Source organism: Suncus etruscus, chromosome 2, assembly GCF_024139225.1.
Source record: "Suncus etruscus isolate mSunEtr1 chromosome 2, mSunEtr1.pri.cur, whole genome shotgun sequence".
NCBI lineage: Eukaryota > Metazoa > Chordata > Mammalia > Eulipotyphla > Soricidae > Suncus > Suncus etruscus.
Window position 1 is genome coordinate 121,145,590 of NC_064849.1, and position 17,933 is coordinate 121,163,522.

Consider the following 17,933-nt stretch of genomic DNA (forward strand, 5'->3'; position numbering starts at 1 on the left):
ATCATTTGACAGACAAAAATAATACTGAAGAAATTGCAATGTTTTAGTACGTTCATTATCTCTAAGAAAGGAAATTCTGGTTCTGTGACCATTTAACTGAAATTCCAACCTGTTTGAAGCTGCTTTACCTAGATAATCTCTAGATAATCTTCCTTATAATCAAGAAGCAGCAGCATAGTTTTACTTTTCCATGCAACAAAACATACTCATAGGGAATATATGAGTTCTTAAGATCTATTCTTTTTTTTTTGGTTTTTGGGCCACACCCAGCAGTGCTCAGGGATTACTCCTGGCTGTCAGCTCAGAAATAGCTCCTGGCAGGCACGGGGGACCATGCACCTTAGGTCCTGGATCGGGTGCTTGCAAGGCAAACACGGCAGAACTATCTCTCTGGTCCCTTAAGATCTATTCTTAAGATCAGGTTCTAAAGCAGGCACACAGTGGGAATGAAAGGGATGATTCTCATACCACATCTATCATATACATATAATACCCTCTACAGTTTGGTTGTTTTGGCATACAGAAAGCACCCAATACAAGTTTCTTGTGTGATATTCTTGCAACTACCCACTGTTCAGTCAGATACAGTATTTTCTGGTGTGTAAGATGACCCCCCTAATTTTACAGTTAAAACACAGGTTTAGGCCTATATTCGCTGTATAATACAAAACGTTCCTGTGCTGCAACTGTGTGTACCACAGTGAGTCAATCACAATAAGCAAAGGTTCAAAGGTTATACTATAATAGACTTCCTCTCTGGCTCTGGCCAATCTGAGCAGGTTTTTTACAGTATAGATTCGAGTACAGAACATTGTATAATTTGCAAACATAAAAAGCCTGCTTGGAATGGTGAGTTAGAGAGGCGGTTCAAGCAGCCTTGTAGTGATTGGTACAGGATCAAGTTGGAAAATTTGTTTTGTGGCCATATTCAGAAGATTTTCGTTTAGCAGCATATCGATCGGGATATATTCGGCATATAAGACGACCCCCGATTTTTGGTTGACTTTTTTTGTTTCAAAAGTCATCTTATACGCCAGAAAATATGGTAAAGCAACTACATCTCCTGGGTATTGTAAAATGATGAAAAGTATCCTTGGCTCCTACCACTAAATGCCAGATTACTGCCTAGAGCTTTGACAATAAAAATGTCTCCAGACAATGTATAAATCCACTGGTGGGCTTAGAACACTCAGCTAAGAGTGTTCTTTTAGATATGAGTCTATTGTATGTAAAAGTAAATTTCTACTGAATTTATACAATGACCTAAAGTCATTTTAGCTAGAGTTAAGAAATTCATCCATTTCTTCATTGTTATTTCTTCCAGCTCAGATAAGCAGTGGAGAGAAAAATTTCAAGTTGAAAGTTATAAATAACTCCTACAGAGTTTCTATAACAAAAGATTTCCTCTTTAATATCTGTTTTATTTTAAAATACTTCTAAGAGGTAAAAATCAGGTGATTTAGTATGATCTTTCCATTTATATAAAATGATACACCAAGTCATTTCACAAGATCAATTTACATAAAAAAGAAAAGTGGTTATAATAGTCCAAAACCATTTAATTTTCATATTCTTCTTGTTTAAGCCATGCTCACAGTCATCTGGGCTGACTCCTGGAACTGTGTTTGAGATCACTCCTGGTAGGCTCAGGAAACTATTTGGAATGCCAAGGGTTGAAACTTGGTGAGAGCCAGACAGATAGCATGGAGGTGGGTGTTTGCCTTGCATGCAGAAGGATGGTGGTTCGAATCCTGGCATCCCATATGGTCCCCCGAGCCTGCCAGCAGCGATTTCTGAGCATAGAGCCAGGAGTAACCCCTGAGCGCTGCTGGGTATGACCCAAAAATAAAAAAAAGAAAAGAAAAGAAAAAAAATTTGGTGAGCCATGTGCAAGACAAGTGCCCTACCCATTGTTCAGTCCCAAATTTGTCAATTTTTATAGATAATCCCTTTCTACTCAAAAATAAACAACATGAAAACCAATCTTTTTGTTGTGAACATATGACTATATAGATGAGAATTAATCTATATAGAAATTGCTTTAAATAAAGCTAAATGGACTAATTCTTTCCCACAATCTCTTTGTGTTAAAATCACATACCTTAGTACATTTATATTAAGTCATAGACAGTAGGACAAGCTTGCTCTCCACACACAGCATACAGTTAAGGTAAGGTCTAAAGAAGCAAATGCTTTCAATGCATTGCTCAAAAGATTAAGCTGTAATATTATTAGATTGAAGAAAGTATCTCAAAAGGAAAATAAACCTGCAGTTCTTGGCATCAAAATAGCTAACCTTATATCTCTTAAGTTTAAATCAATACTACTGTTTCTTCTGCTTTCCAACAATTACAGATCTTTCCACTTTAAGCTGAAGTTTTCAATATTCTTTAGAACTGCTTGTCTTGTGTTATAAATTACATGAAATGATTTTAAAGTTACCGTATTTTCCGGCGTATAAGACAACCCCCTACTTTTCCTGTTAAAATATAGGGTGGAAAGTAATTCCTCCCATATTTTTCCCAATGATTGCTTTAGCTATTTTGTTGGAGATATTTACATATAGATTAATCAGAAATGTTTATCTGTAATATTTATCCTTTTATGTGATAGCTCTGTCTGATTTTGGTAACATGTCTATATTGGCCTTAAAGAGGCCAAGAGAATTCCTATTTTTTTGAGTTCCTAGAAGAGCCTGAGAAAGATAAGTATATCCTCTTTAAAAGCTTGGAAGATCTCACTAGTGAAGGATCTAGGTTCAACTTTCATTTGAATACTATTTCAATGTTTGTGCCAGTAATTGGCAGTGTATGTTTTTCACTTCTTCCTATTTAGTATTGAGTGGTTGCAAGATTTTTACAAATATATTCATTTCTTCTAGGCTCTCAAATTTCATGGCATAAATATTTTTATAGTATTCTTGTATGGACTTTTTTATTTCTATGGTATTTATTGTAACTTCTCCCTTTTCATTTCTGCTCTGGTTTATTCAGTTTTCTTTCTTAAATTTCTGTATTTAGGGCCAGAGAGATAGCACAGTGGGAGAGCATTTGCTTTGCACGAAGCCAATCCAGGACGGACAGTGGTTCGAATCCTGGCATCCTTTATAGTTCCCTGAGCATGCCAGGAGCAATTTCTGAGCGCAGAGCCAGGAGTAACCCCTGAGCACCACTGTCAATGCTGGGTGTGACCCAAAAACTAAAAAGGAAAAACGAAATCTGTGTTTAGTTAAGTGTTTGTTGATCTTGTTTATTTATTTCCAAAAAAAAAAAAAAAACACGTTTAAGTTTTCTAATTCTTTGTGTTGTTGTTGACGGTTTTATTTGTTTGTTTTTAGTTTTTAGATCAATCATTTCTATTTCAAGTTGTATTATTTCCTGCTCCTATTTTTAAAACTTTTTGTTTTTTTTTTTCTAGTTTCTTAATATCTGAGGTAAGTTTAGTATTTGAATCTTGCTTTCTGATGAATGCTTGTATTGCTATGTACTTACCTCTTAGAACCATTTTTGTTGTGTCCTTTGTACTCTGGGAACTTAAGTACTTTATTTTTCATCTTGGCAGATGTATTTCTTTCTGATGCCCTTTATCCTTGGTTTGGAATATCTCTGAATTGCTTTTCTGCCAAGGCCACAGATATACACCTGTTGTAACTATTGGATACTGATTTTGCCCAGCCCAAATTGTATGAAGTTCTGTTCCTTCTATTCTGCCTCTTTAGCCCTGTTGTCTTTCCCAATGTTCCTTCTCTAAGAAGAAATCTGCAGAGTCTCTCACTGATGTTCCCTGGGTAGTCCCATACACTTCCTTGTGGGGTTGGTCACATGTAGAGATCTGTGATAGTGTTTATGTGTTTTGTTTTCAAAATAATAATATTAATAAATAAAATATAGGGTGGGTTTGGACTATATTTGCCATATAAGGCTACCTCTCTTTTAACGTACACCAAATGGAAATTAAAAAATGTAAGGAAAAGGGGCCGGGCGGTGGCGCTGGAGGTAAGGTGCCTGCCTTACCTGCGCTAGCCTAGGAGACGGATCGCGGTTCGATCCCCCGGCGTCCCATATGGTCCCCCAAGCCAGGAGCGACTTCTGAGCGCATATAGCCAGGAGTAACCCCTGAGCGTCACCGGGTGTGGCCCAAAAACCCAAAAAAAAAAAAAAAAGTAAGGAAAAGAGTAAAACCCTCAAAGGTTAACAGTATATGTTTAATCAAGCTAGACTTTGGAGTGCCAACAGTCACTTTACATTTGTCATTTGTAGTGAGTGACTGTGGTTTTTTAATTGTGATCTACATTGAGAGCAGGGAGAGGGGGCTCCTCCAAGATCAGCTGGCTGGGGTACAGTGATTATAGGACAGCTAGAGGGAGACAGCATGCCTTATCTGTTTTGTTTGTTTGTTTGTTTTGATTTCTGGGTCACCCCCAGCAGTGCTCAGGGGTTACTCCTGGCTCTATGCTCTGAAATCGCTCTCGGCAAGCTCGGAGGACCATATGGGATGTCGGGATTCGAACCACTGACCTGCATGCAAGGCAAACACCTTACCTCCATACTATCTCTCCGGCCCCATGCATGCCTTCTCTGTGTCCCACAAATGATGAACAGGTCTGAGCACTGGAAAGCCATATATACCCGGCAGCTGGATGAGATATGGTGCTTGGTAACTCAGCTCCTCTGTATGCCTTGAAAGATGAATCAGGACAAACAGAGGACTGAGTGATGATGCCTTGCAGCTGGATGGGATGTGGCAGTAAGGGGGATGGATCACTCGTCCCTGAAGCTGGAGTAAGTTTTAGCATGCCATATACCAGCTTATAAGACGCCCCCCCCAACTTTTAAGAAGTTGTTCATGGGTTAAAAAGTTGTCTTATACGCTGGAAAATATGGTAAATGTTCTTAAAATGTACTAATTTATTAAAATATTGAAATTTTTAAGCTTCCCAATTCAGACAGACAATTCAACAGATTACAACCTTTAGTCCTGAAATAAATCTGCCAGTCTGGCAATGTATCCAGTAATGGTTAGCATCTGAAAATAGCACAGGCTAGACGACTAGTTTTTGACAGAGGCTAACTATTTATATTTTAAGTAGATATTCATTTATTTAAAAAAATTGTAGTTGGGGCCTGGAGAGATAGCACAGCAGCGCTTGCCTTGCAAGCAGCCGATCCAGGACGAAAGGTGGTTGGTTCGAATCCCAGTGTCCATATGGTCCCCCAAGCCTGCCAGAAGCTATTTCTGAGCAGACAATCAGGAGTAACCCCTGAGCAATGCCGGGTGTGACCCAAAAACCAAAAAAAAAAAATTGTAGTTGGATTACAGATGTAAATAAAATAACATCACAGATGCATAAAGAATTATGCTCTTGAGAGTGGAGTAAGTCATTTCAAACATGAAACTTGAAAAGTAAGAAATCAAAAATTAAATTGCTGACACTTAAAAGAGATTAAAACAACCACTGAAGCCAAAATGACTTCAAAGAGCAGAGCAAATGTGGGCTGATTTCATCCTCAAAAGTTAGCCATCCATCTTTTTTTTTTGGGGGGGGGGGCACACCTGTTTGATGCTCAGGGGTTACTCCTGGCTAAGCGCTCAGAAATTGACCCTGGCTTGGGGGAACCATATGGAACGCCGGGGGATCTAACCGCGGTCCTTCCTTGGCTAGCGCTTGCAAGGCAGACACCTTACCTCTAGCGCCACCTCACCGGCCCCAGCCATCCATCTTGAAGAGTCTAATGAGGGTGTCCCACCGGCAGCTATAAAAGATGTAGAGAACTAGTGCACAGGTTATAATTTGCAAAACGGGACTAAGGGGTCACAAAACAAATTCTCCTAAACCTTAATATGCAAGAAATGCTTCTAAAATAAGACAACCATGACAAATCATAAAACCTATATTCTTTGGCCAAGTTCATTTAGGATTCCTGGATTCCAAATCCAGGAATTCATTGATGAATTGAGCAAAATGGTTAACCTCATGGCTCACTGACTATCCCAGCAATCTGAATAGTTTACAAAATATCTGATGATTCTCCTGTGATTAATTTCCCAAACTATACAAAACTGAGATTCACAAAATGTAACATACAGCATGATTCCCATTATGTGAATTTTCCCTTGCAACAACATGCCATATACAAAATTTGTGGCTTTTTAAAAAAGCATCTGGCTTAAAAAAACAAATACCAAGTTGAAGTCAATATATTTGAAGACTATAGGCTGACTTTTAAAAATTCTCTAAAGAGCTTGTTCACTCTACTGATTGATGATTGAAAGATTACAAGAAACAGTTTTTGCTTGTTTTGGGTGAATACTCTGAGTTGTCTCCTGGTTCTCCACTCAGGAACTACTACTTTGTAGTGTACAGGGAACCAGATAGAATGCTAGACAATTGAATCTGGGTTGGCCATGTACAAGGCAAGAGACCTGCCTTTGTATTATCTCTTCAGACCTATTAATGTGAACTGATTCTGTGGAATAGATCTAAGTCATAAAGCATAAATGAGCTCAATTAATAACGTTTTACTGAAAGAATAACATAGAATGAAAGACAGTATTATATCATTATTCTTGGAATAAATACTGTTAAAGAACTCAAATATTAAAAGCAAATAAAAATATATTTGAAATAGAAAAATGAGGGGGAAATGAGAACAAGTCATTTATCAAAGGAAAAGAAAAAGTATCTGAAAAATACATGGTATTAACTTATAACAGTAGAAAACATATTGAGCATACTGCTTTCTGCCTACCATATTCGCAAGGTATGTCATAACACATGCCTGGACACAGAAATTCAAAATCAGACTACGGTACTTTTCTGTGAATTAGAAGGCTGTGTTCTAAAAGATGTATGCCAAATACCCAAGTCTGATATATTAATCTATTTACCACTCTTCTACATTTATACTGCTTGCATAGGACTCAGCTCAGACCCCAAATTTCCCTAAGAATATATATATGACACAAAAATATTTGGAAGACTTAGACTCAAAAGTGAAGGATTAATAAAATTACCTATTTATATTTCTTCATTAAGAAAATTAAAAACTGGACATAGCTCAAAATACTCATGTGTATACACATCCTCAGTACCACCAGTTCCCCCAAGCACTATTAGGAGAGGGAGAAAGAAAAGAAAGTATCCATGCATGTATAAGAGTAAAAAGAACATTAAGCAGCAAAAATAATGTATACTATTAATAATTGGTGAACTACATTTAGAACATTTTTACAGAGCCAAATAAAGTACATGGAAAAATATGTACATATAGATATATTTAACTGGGCTTAATCAATGCTAGAAAAGCTATGGTGGGGAAAGGGCCCTTCAAGCCATACAATTATTTGTTTTTAAACTATTGGGTTTATGATTAGAATTATTTAAAAACAAAAAAACTAATACAATTCTTAGACATTCCTAAGACAATTCATAAAAAACACTTTATTTCACTTTCCTCAAAAGACAGTGGTTCCTTGTAAAAACACATTTAGCAGTATTGATAACTATTTGAGCAAAGCAAAAAAAAAAAAACTATTTGAGAAAAGCAATGAAGTAGAAGGACACTCAGGAAAACTATTAAGATTGTCTAATGTTCACTGGCATGCTATCTAAACTATGTGAAAATAGCTCACTATCGACAAACATCAAATTTCATTTACTACTTTGAGTTAGTACCACTTTACTAAAGTTTCTAAGGAAATTGCAGTAAATTTCTGGTTTCCTCCTAATTAATATTTTTTAAACAAGTAAATAATGAAGAGGCACTGAGTATGTGCATTTAAGAATACTGATGTCAGCAGACAATTAGTCTAACTCAAAAATCAACACAGAAACCAGCACTGTCTTTTTAGTTCAAGGGCATTTGCAATAGAATTTTCTCTTTCAGAATCTTTTGATTACTATTCTGTGGCCTACTGTGAAGGATCTTAACCTCTAGATCACAAACTATTTTTTGATTAACATTTTCACTCCATCACAGGAAGCGCTGCTATCGCAGGAGGATGCCTAGTTATCAACTTGTGTCTGTATTACATCTCAGCTGGATTATTTTAATTCATTATTTCCTGTCCTCTTGGATTGCTTTAATGTCACTTGTAACCACAGTATCTCAGAACCAAATTAACCATTGCAACAGTGCATTTCTAAAACTAGGGGATAGCAACAGTGACTGAGGGCCAAAATTTACAGTTTTGAAATACTATTTGTACAGTCAGCTTTAGTTATTGTGCCCTTTTGTGTTTTAGTATCACATGAAAATGAAAATAAGGATGTATTATTAGCAGCTTAATAGTTAGTCAAGAAATGAAGGTAGGATATGAGCAAGGCAGAGAGAAATTCTTTCACTTAAATAGATTGAGTATGTAATAAACCAATGTACTACATTTTAAAAAAAGAACATATACCATAAGATAGATTTTGAGGATAGAAGAAGTATCTTTAGCAGAGGAAATACCAATGATAAAGATCAACATTCCACATATGGCAAGCACTGAAAAATATTATGTGGTGTGAATACAAAAGAAAAATAATTTATTTTGAAGATGCTAATCTTACTGCCTTTGTACGGAGATCAAGAGCATGAGGTAGAATTCTTCAGTACTTCAAAAGAGAAAACTGCTTTTAAGAGAATGAGAAGTGTGAGGAATAGTACACATTTTTAATCCTTTGAATCTTAAGATAATTAGATTTGGCTGAAGCAAATAAACAGTATAAATGAAAACCAGTTCAATTAACTGTACAATAAAAACTGTTCAATTAAGCTGTGGTACAGCGGTAGGGCGTTTGCCTTGCATCCAGCTGACCTAGGACAGACCGCTGTTGGATCCCTGGCATCCCATATGGTCCCCTGAGCTAGGAGTGATTTCTGAGCCCATAACCATGAGTAACCCCTGAGCGTCATTGGGTTTTAAAATTATTTTTATTTTCTTTATTTTTTTATTGATATCTTTATTTAAGCACCATAGTTACAAATATGTTTGCTAGTTAGGATTCAACAACAACAACAACAAAAATACATCCCCATCACCAGTGCAACCTTCCCACCATCCTTCCTCCCCACCCTCTGCCTATCTGCGAGAAAGGCATTCTATTTTTCTCACTACCATTGTCATGATAGCTGTTTGTGTAGTTATTTCTCTAACTGCACTCACCAATCTTTGTATTACGATGAGTTGGTCCTTTCAAACCTATTCTATTGTCTCTTGGTATTATTACATACTATATTTTATTTTTCTTAAAGCCCATAGATGAGTGAGACTATTCTATGCCTGTTTCTCTCCCTCTGACGTATTTTACTCAGCATAATAGTTTCTGTGTCCATCATGTATAGGAAAATTTCATGACTTCATTTTTTTTCCTGACAGCTGTTACAGTATTCCATTGTGTATATGTACCACAGTTTCTTTAACCACTCATCTCTTGTTGGGCATCCGGATTGTTCCCAGATTCTGGCTATTATAAGTAGAGTTGCAATGAACACAATACAGAAGTATTGTGTTTTTGTGTTCTTAGGGTATATTCTAGGAGTGGTATAGCTAGATCATATAAGAGCTCAACTTTCAGTTTTTTGAGGAATCTCCATATTGTTTTTCATAAAGGACTAGACAGCATTCTTTTTTTTTTTCTTTTTTTATATATATTTTATTTAAACACCTTGATTACATACATGATTGTGTGATTTGGGTTTCAGTCATGTAAAGAACACCACCCATCACCAGTGTAACATTCCCATCACCAATGTCCCAAATCTCCCTCCTCCCCACCCAACCCCCACCCGTACTCTAGACAGGCTTTCTATAACCCTCATACGTTCTCATTATTAGGATAGTTCAAAATGTAGTTATTTCTCTAACTAAACTCATCCCTGTTTGTGGTGAGCTTCATGAGGTGAGCTGTAACCTCCAGTCCTTCTCTCTTTTGTGTCTGAAAATTATTATTGCAAGAATGTCTTTCATTTTTTTTAAAACTCATAGATGAATGAGACCATTCTGCGTTTTTCTCTCTTATTTATTTCACTCAGCATAATAGATTCCATGTACATCCATGTATAGGAAAATTTCATGACTTCATCTCTCCTGACCAGCTAGACAGCATTCTTACCAGCAGTGAATGAGAGTTCCTTTCTTCTCACATCCCCTCCAGCACTGATCTTGCTTTTTGTGATGTGTGCCAGTATCTGTGGCATGGTACTTCGTTGTTGTTCTGATTTGCATCTCCCTGATAATTAGTGATGTGAAACATTTTTATGTGCTTTTTAGACATCTGTATTTCTTCTTTGAGGAAGTGTCAGTTAATTTAGTCTCTCCATATTATTGATGGCGTTAGATGTTTTTTCTTGTTAAGTTCTGTCAGTACCTTGTATATTTTAGATATTAGCCCCATATCTGATGGGTATTGGGTGAGTAGTTTCTCCCATTCCGTGAATGGCCTTTGTATCCTAGTCACTGTTTCCTTTCAGGTGTAGAAGCCTCTGAGTTTAATGTAATCCCCTTTCTTTATTTCTGCTTCCACTTGTTTGGACAGTGGTGATTCCTCCTTAAAGATGCCTTTAGTCACAATGTCATGGAGTATTTTTACCTACATATATATATGAACTCAGAACTTATGGTTCTGGGTCTGGTATCAAGGTCTTTAATCCATTTTGATTTGAGCTTTGTGCATGGTGTTAGATGGAGGTCTGAGTTCACTTTTTTGCATGTGGCTGATAGTTGTCCTAAAAACACTTGTTGAAGAGGCTTTTCTTGATCCATTTTGTGTTTTTTTGCTCCTTTATCGAAGATTAATTGATTGTATGTCTGGGGAACATTTTCTGAATATCAAATCTATTCTTTTGGTCTGAGGTTCTGTCTTTATTCCAATACCATGCTGTTTTAATGACTGTTGCTTTGTAATACAATTTAAAGTTGGGGAAAGTGATGCCTTTCATCTTCTTTTTCCTAAGAGTTGCTTTAGTTATTCATGGGTTTTTATTGTTCCAAATGAATTTTCAGAATGTTTTATGCACTTCTTTGGAGAATGTCATGAGTATCCTTAGAGAAATTGCATTAAACCTGTACAATGCTTTGGGGAGTATTCCATTATAATGATGGTAATTCTCCCAGTCCATGAACAGGATATGTGTCTCCATTACCTGTGTCCTCCTTTATTTCTGAAGCAATGTTTTGTAGTTTTCATTGTATAGGTCCTTCACTTCTTTAGTTAAGTTGACTCCAAGTACTTGAGTTTATGTGGCATTATTGTGAATGGGATTGTTTAATGCCCATTTATTCTCTGTCATTATTTGTGTATAAGAAGGCCATTGTTTTTTGTGTGTTAATTTTGTAGCCTGCCACTTTGATATATGAATCTATTGTTTCTAGAAGCTTTTTGGTAGAGTCTTTAGGGTTTTCTAAATATAGTAGCTTGCCATCTTTAAATAGTGAGAGCTTGACTTCTTCCTTTCCTATCTGGATGCCCTTGATATCTTTTTCTTGCCTAATTGCTATGGCAATACTATGTTAAACAGAAGTGATGAGAGGACGCAGCCTTGTCTTGTACCAGATTTTAGAGGAAAGACTTTTAGTTTGTCTCCATTAAGTATAATATTTGCCATGGGCTTATGGTAAATGACCTTGACTATATTAAGAAAAGTTCCTTCTTGTTGAGAGTTTTTTTTTATCATGGATGTGTATTGGACCTTATCAAATGCTTTATCTGCATCTATTGATATGATCATGTGTTTTTTATTTTTTCATTTGTTGATATGGTATATTATGTTGATATATGTATGTTGAGCCCTCCTTGCATCCCTGGAATGAAACCTGCTTGGTTATGGTGTATGACCTTCTTGATGAGGCATTGAATCCTATTTGCTAATATTTTGTTGAGGGTCTTTGCATCTATGTTTATCAGGGATATTGGTCTGTAGTTTTCTTTTTTGTAGCATCTCTATCAGCTTTTGTTATCAGAGTGATGTTAGCTTCATAAAAACTATTTTGGAGTGTTTCTGTTTCTTCAATTTCCTGGAAGAGCCTGAAAAGGATTGGTATTAAGTCTTCTTGAAAGGTTTGAAAGAATTTGTTAGTGAATCCATCTGGTCCTGGGCTTTTGTTTTTGGGAAGAATTGATTATCATTTTAATTTCCTCAATAGTGATGGGTCTGTTTAGGTATGCTAGATCATCCTGATTCAATTGTGGAAGATTATAAGAGTATAAGAATTTATCCATTTCTTCTAGGTTCTCATGTGTTGTGGCATAGTTTCTCAAAGTAGTCTCTGATTAACCTTTGAATCTCTGTAGTGTACGTAGTGATCTCCCTCTTTTCATTTCTAATGTGGTTTATTAAGTTTCTCTCCCTCACATTGCAGATTAAAAGATGAATGTATGATATAGAACTGTCTACCAGTTCTATAGCAAAGAGAAGCAGTATTTAAATCATACTCTTAAAATACTTGGTGGTGAGGGGGAAATAGCTCAAAGGGCTAGCTAGAACCATGTGCTTTGCTTGCTGGAGGCACCACATGGTTCCTTAAACAAATAAACAATTTATTTCTGTTTTTTTTTTCTAATACTAGGGTGTGATTTTAGTTATATAATGCTGTTGTGGTAAAGCCTATATTTTTTAATATAGTAATAGTGATTATTAATAAGTATTGCTTGAGAGTAACTATTCCTATTTTCTTTAATTTCTGTATACTTTGTGTGCTTTAAGATTTACGAAAACAGTTTTTGTTTGCAGTTCTTTTTAGTGTTATTTCTTACCATACCATGAATTAAGTAGTGAAATTATTCTTGTCTTGACTTTATCATGTAACATATCAGATTTGATTTCAAATTTATGCCACCTGTCTTTGCTTCTCAGTTATAATTTCTGTTTGTGGTTATTATTTTAAAATTTATTTACTTTGCTCAAACTAAAAATGTGATTCAGCTATTTTATCTACTTAGGAATAAAGTTGAGTATCAGTAAGAAAATGGAATTTCTGTGCAGCCGTATTGGACACAAGACCTCATGCATGTTAATTTTACAAATGTGCAGTTTTATGTATAAGTTAAAGCAGTAGAGTACTACTGATTATTTAGTTATAAAGCATTTTAATATTGATAATACTTGTGACCTTCATAATGTGAAAATTTACAGTTTTTCAAAGTGCAGGTTTTGAGAATAACTTGACAATATTATTATTCTTTTTAAATATTCTCCTGATGTAGAAACATATAAGTAACCTTAAATATAGAGAAAGGCTATGTAATACCAAGGAATAGTGATATATCGACTCCAATTATATCAGAATTACTTCATTCTTAAAGCAAAACACTGACATAAATAACATTCTTTTCTACCTTTTCTTCATATTCTCGTTAGTACAGTGTTAGTCTATAGATGGTGCCAAGTCTCTCATACTTAGTTGCCCTACGCACAGGAGGATGGGGGATCCTGTTCTTTGCTAGAGTATACTGGCTATTTATTCCACATATGCAATGCTGGAAATCACAACAACAGTTTCATGGATCAGGCTCACAGCTTCATATAGCCCGGGCAGGTGCTCTATCATTGAACCATATCCCAGTGGTTAGAATAGACTTGTTAAATGTATTAATTTTTTTTTGGCCACACCCGGCAGTACCCAGGGGTTTCTCCTGGCTGTCTGCTCAGAAATAGCTCCTGGCAGGCACGGGGGACCATATGGGACACCGGGATTTGAACCAACCACCTTTGGTCCTGGATCGGCTGCTTGCAAGGCAAACGCCGCTGTGCTATCTCTCTGACCCCTAAATGTATTAATTTAGAGTTTTCAGTGCAACTATACAAATGAAAAATAGTCCTAATTGTATATTTAGGTTTTATGTATATAAATTCTGTTCAGGTACAGAAAAATCTAAAGAGACTAGAATGTTTTCTATTGTGATTTTTTTATTTTAATTTATTTCAATTATTTTTTTAGAGAAGCAAGTTTGTTTTATTAAACAAAACTTCAAAAGATGGGGGAAATAATGTATTCAAGAGAGAACACAGACTTCTGCAGATTGGAAATAAGCAAGCAGAGACAGACAAGCAAAGGAGATATGTGTTCAAGGGGAAGCAAGGGCTTAAAGATAAGCAAGCTGTGGTGATTATTTTAGGAAATGAAATTGAGTTACTTAAAATTGTCTTATACATCCCCCAAAGGTTATATATGTGTTTGTTTTGTTACCATTTTTCTTTTTTTAACCAGAGAATGCACAGCATAGCATAGAGTGTAATTAGTTTACAGTGTTTACAGCCTACAAAGTATAACTAGTCTTAGTAGTGTCACTGACATAGATTGTGACTAGTTTATGGTGTAATACATACAGAGTGTGACTAGTTGCTGAATGTAGTTTAGAGTGTAACTAGTAGATGGGGTATAATTTAGAGTGCAGTATAGTTGACAGTGTAGCTTGCTGGCAGTGTAGTTTGTAGAGTGAAACTAACATGTAGAGTGTAGTTCACAGCGTGTAGCTAGCATTTGGAACGTAATTTCTAGCTTGAGTGTAGTTTTTCAGTATAACTAACATGTGAAATGTAGTTTACATGGTATAAATGAGGAGTGTAGCTTACAGAATGACTAGATTTGAGTGTAATCATTCAAGACAAGGGCACACAGTTCCCATGTCTCTGGACCTAGTCCCTGCTGAGCTGCCATTGTGGGGTGCAAAGCTTCCTAAGGTGAAGCCTGGACAATTGTGTGTACAAGTTTTTCTGCATGCTCTGTTCCTTTTGGGAGCCATTTACCAGGCTCTGATGTTTCTGTGTGGATGAACTCTCAGCTCTTTAGAAAAGAAGGGGCTCATCATACATTATGTTCAGAAGCCCAGGGAAGTGAGGTTAGATGAATTGCCTGAGAATTTTCTTTGATAAAACTTGCACAGTTTTTTTTTTTTTTTGGGGGGGGGCACACCTGGTGATGCTCAGGGGCTACTCCTTGCTATGCGCTCTGAAATTGCTCCTGGCTTGGGGGACCATATGGGACGACAGGGAATCAAACCGTGGTCCCTCCTAGGTTAACGCGTTCAAGGCAAACATCCTACCGCCAGCGCTACTTTTCAGCCCAACTTTCACAGTTTTTTATATTCCTTTATTAAGGGGAGAGACAGAAGCAGTTCTGTTACAACGGACTATTCCCAAGTCCTAGGTGAAGGGCCTTGTTTCCATGGTTTGACAATGTGCCTCCTCTCTGCCCCACAGTTGGCCCTGAAGGACCCCGTGCACACAGTGTCGCTGCAGCAGTTCACCTTTGAGAAGCTCAAAGCACAGCAGGCACTCCTGGGAGAGCAAGGCTTCAAGTCCCTCATGGAGACAGTGGATACCGAGATCGTCAACCAGCTAGAGGAATTCCTGCAGGGCTTCTGAAAGCATAGGCATGTGGCCGCCTCCGCTTTCAGAAGTATGCTGAGGAACACAGCCTGTCGTCTGTGCGAGAACCTGCTGAGAAGCTAAAGAATCCCTTTTATATGAAAATAAAGAAACAACACATTCAACTACAGCTACATACATACATACATACATACATACATACATACATACATACATACATACATACATACATACAACTACAGCTATGACTGAGATTCAACAAGTAAATGTAAATTTCATAATTAAAACCACCATTCTGAAGATTTTAATTTTGTACTTATTAGGGACAGCGTGTTTACTAGAGAGAGATGTGACAGCAGTAGCTATTTAGTTTCCTGTTAAGAAGAAACAGTTCAATTAGCTCCTAATCATGTGCTCTTGATACTTGAGAAGATAAGGGTTCATGTTGAAAATTTTTTCCTACCACCTACATTAGTTAAAATTGGCTACTTTTTCACTTTTTTCTTTTGTTTTCTTTTCTCCTCCTTTTTCTCTCCTTTTTGTTCTGAGCAATCCAATGACAAAGTTGCACACTGTTCAGTTGACACAGTTAAAGAAATTTGTGCACTAGACAAAAATAGATTCTAACAGATATTTAGTACTGATATTCTCTTACAAGAATAACATATCTTAGAAATGTTTTTTATCACATGATTTTATCTTCATTCTAGTAATTTGATAGAAGAATTAGTAAAGGGATTTTTTCCCCCTCATTTTATTTTCAGTATTGTATTTAATCTCTCTGTAAATGCACATTGTAAAACTTGCAGAAGTCAGCCTGCTCTGTTGAAGTGTTAGCTGGGTGTCCTCTGACCAAGCTTTGCCCTGGCCCTGTTGTTATTCCTGAAGGCTGGGAAGCCTGGTAGACACTGGGAGGCAGCTGGTGGCCCACAGAAGCTCGAGTGCTATGCAGGGCAGTGACAGGCTGGCCAGTACTTACAGGTCTCCATAGTTATAACCATCCAGACCTCAGTGAAATGGGTGCCCCTTGAGAACCCAACAGCTATCTCTGGGCTACAACACTCACATGACAAGTCTTCCTATTCCTCTGGCATAGAATACCAAAAAAGATGGGGAGGAAAAAATAAAGCCTTACTTTGTTAAATTGCCATTTATTTAAAAAAAAAAAAAAAAAACCTTTACAGCATTTTTTTAAGGACATTATCAGAAGCAAGCATGGAAAATAAATGTTCTTTTTGTAGCAAGTTGGGTGCATTATGTAACTGTGGGAAACCTTGTGACCCTTGGTAAAGTGTGGCACCCAGCGAGTGAAAGGTGATGTTTGCAGCAATTCAAGAGATACAATGTATGGCCCAAATTAAATTTTCCAAAGATACCTCACCTCTGACTGATTTGTTGGATTTTATTTTTCCCTTTTCTATCCCCAGCGCGCTCAAGTGTTCACAAACACACACGTGCATGCACATTTGTTGCTGTCCTTGTAGATGCCAGGGCTACAGGTGGCAGCAGATACTACTTACCCTTTTAATTTCCTTTTTCCTTAAAGACCAAAAACTTTAATCCTCGAGGGTGATTTTTTTTTGTTGTTCACTTATTTTCATTTGAAGTACCATTTCAGTGTTCTCGGAAATCTGAGAACAGATTGCTCCGATTCTTTAGTTAATGAAATACTCGATTCTACAAGGAGATTGCTGGTGGCTTCCTGGTCTTCCATATGCACACCATAAGCATTATCAAAGCTGAGTGTCTTTCTAACTCGTGATAAGTTTTTTAAAAAGTAGCTCTAGGGACCAGAGCAATAGCACAGCGGAAGGGCATTTGCCTTGTTTGCAGCCAACACAGGACGAACTCCAGTTCAATTCCCAGCTTCCAATCTGGTCTCCGGAGTCTGCCAGGATCGATTCCTGAGTGCTGAACCTGGAGTAACCCCTGAGCACCCCCCGTTGTGACACAAAAACAAGAGTAGCTCTGAATTGTTTTTTGTTTTGTTTTTGTTTTGGGGCCACACCCGGCAGTGCTCAGGGGTTACTCCTGGCTGTCTGCTCAGAAATAGCTCCTGGCAGGCACGGGGGACCATATGGGACACTGGGATTCGAACCAACCACCTTTGGTCCTGGATCGGCTGCTTGCAAGGCAAACGCCACTGTGCTATCCGGGCCCAGTAGCTCTGAATTGGAATTAAGTAAAAATAGTAATAAATAAGTAAATAAATAAAAAAATTTTATTTACTTATTAGTTTTGTCCATACCCTACAGTGCTCATGGTCTGTTCCTGGCTCAGTACAGAACCTTCCAGAATTTAGAGTGCTTTATTTTACTGTATTTGGGATAAGAAGCATTATGTGTTCACTTGACAGAATCTCTTTTGAGGACAAAAGAAAGTATTCCCTGAGAACAGAGTTTTGATCTTGGTATTTTTATAGGTAGGACTAAAGATAGTTTTGTTCTGTTTTGGGGCCACACCCAGTGGTGCTCATGGATTATTCCTGGTGATGTTCAGGGAACCAAATGAAATGATGGGGATTGAACCCAGGTTGGCCACACACCAGGCAAATACCCTACCCAGATGCACTGTTACTCCAGCCTCCTTAAATATCAGTCTCCTTATCCCCATGAAGAT

The 17,933-nt window shown here is 37.2% G+C and overlaps 1 protein-coding gene across 1 annotated transcript in view; it reads left to right on the forward strand.

Annotated features, from left to right (window-relative positions):
* The window catches only part of IPO11 (importin 11), a 192,584-nt gene extending 177,117 nt beyond the window's left edge, over positions 1-15,467 (forward strand). Inside the window, 1 exon segment of the mRNA XM_049768835.1 lies at positions 15,186-15,467. Within this exon segment, the coding sequence (XP_049624792.1) occupies positions 15,186-15,350 (165 nt within the window). The 3' untranslated portion in view covers positions 15,351-15,467.
* Positions 15,468-17,933: the final 2,466 nt, after the last annotated feature.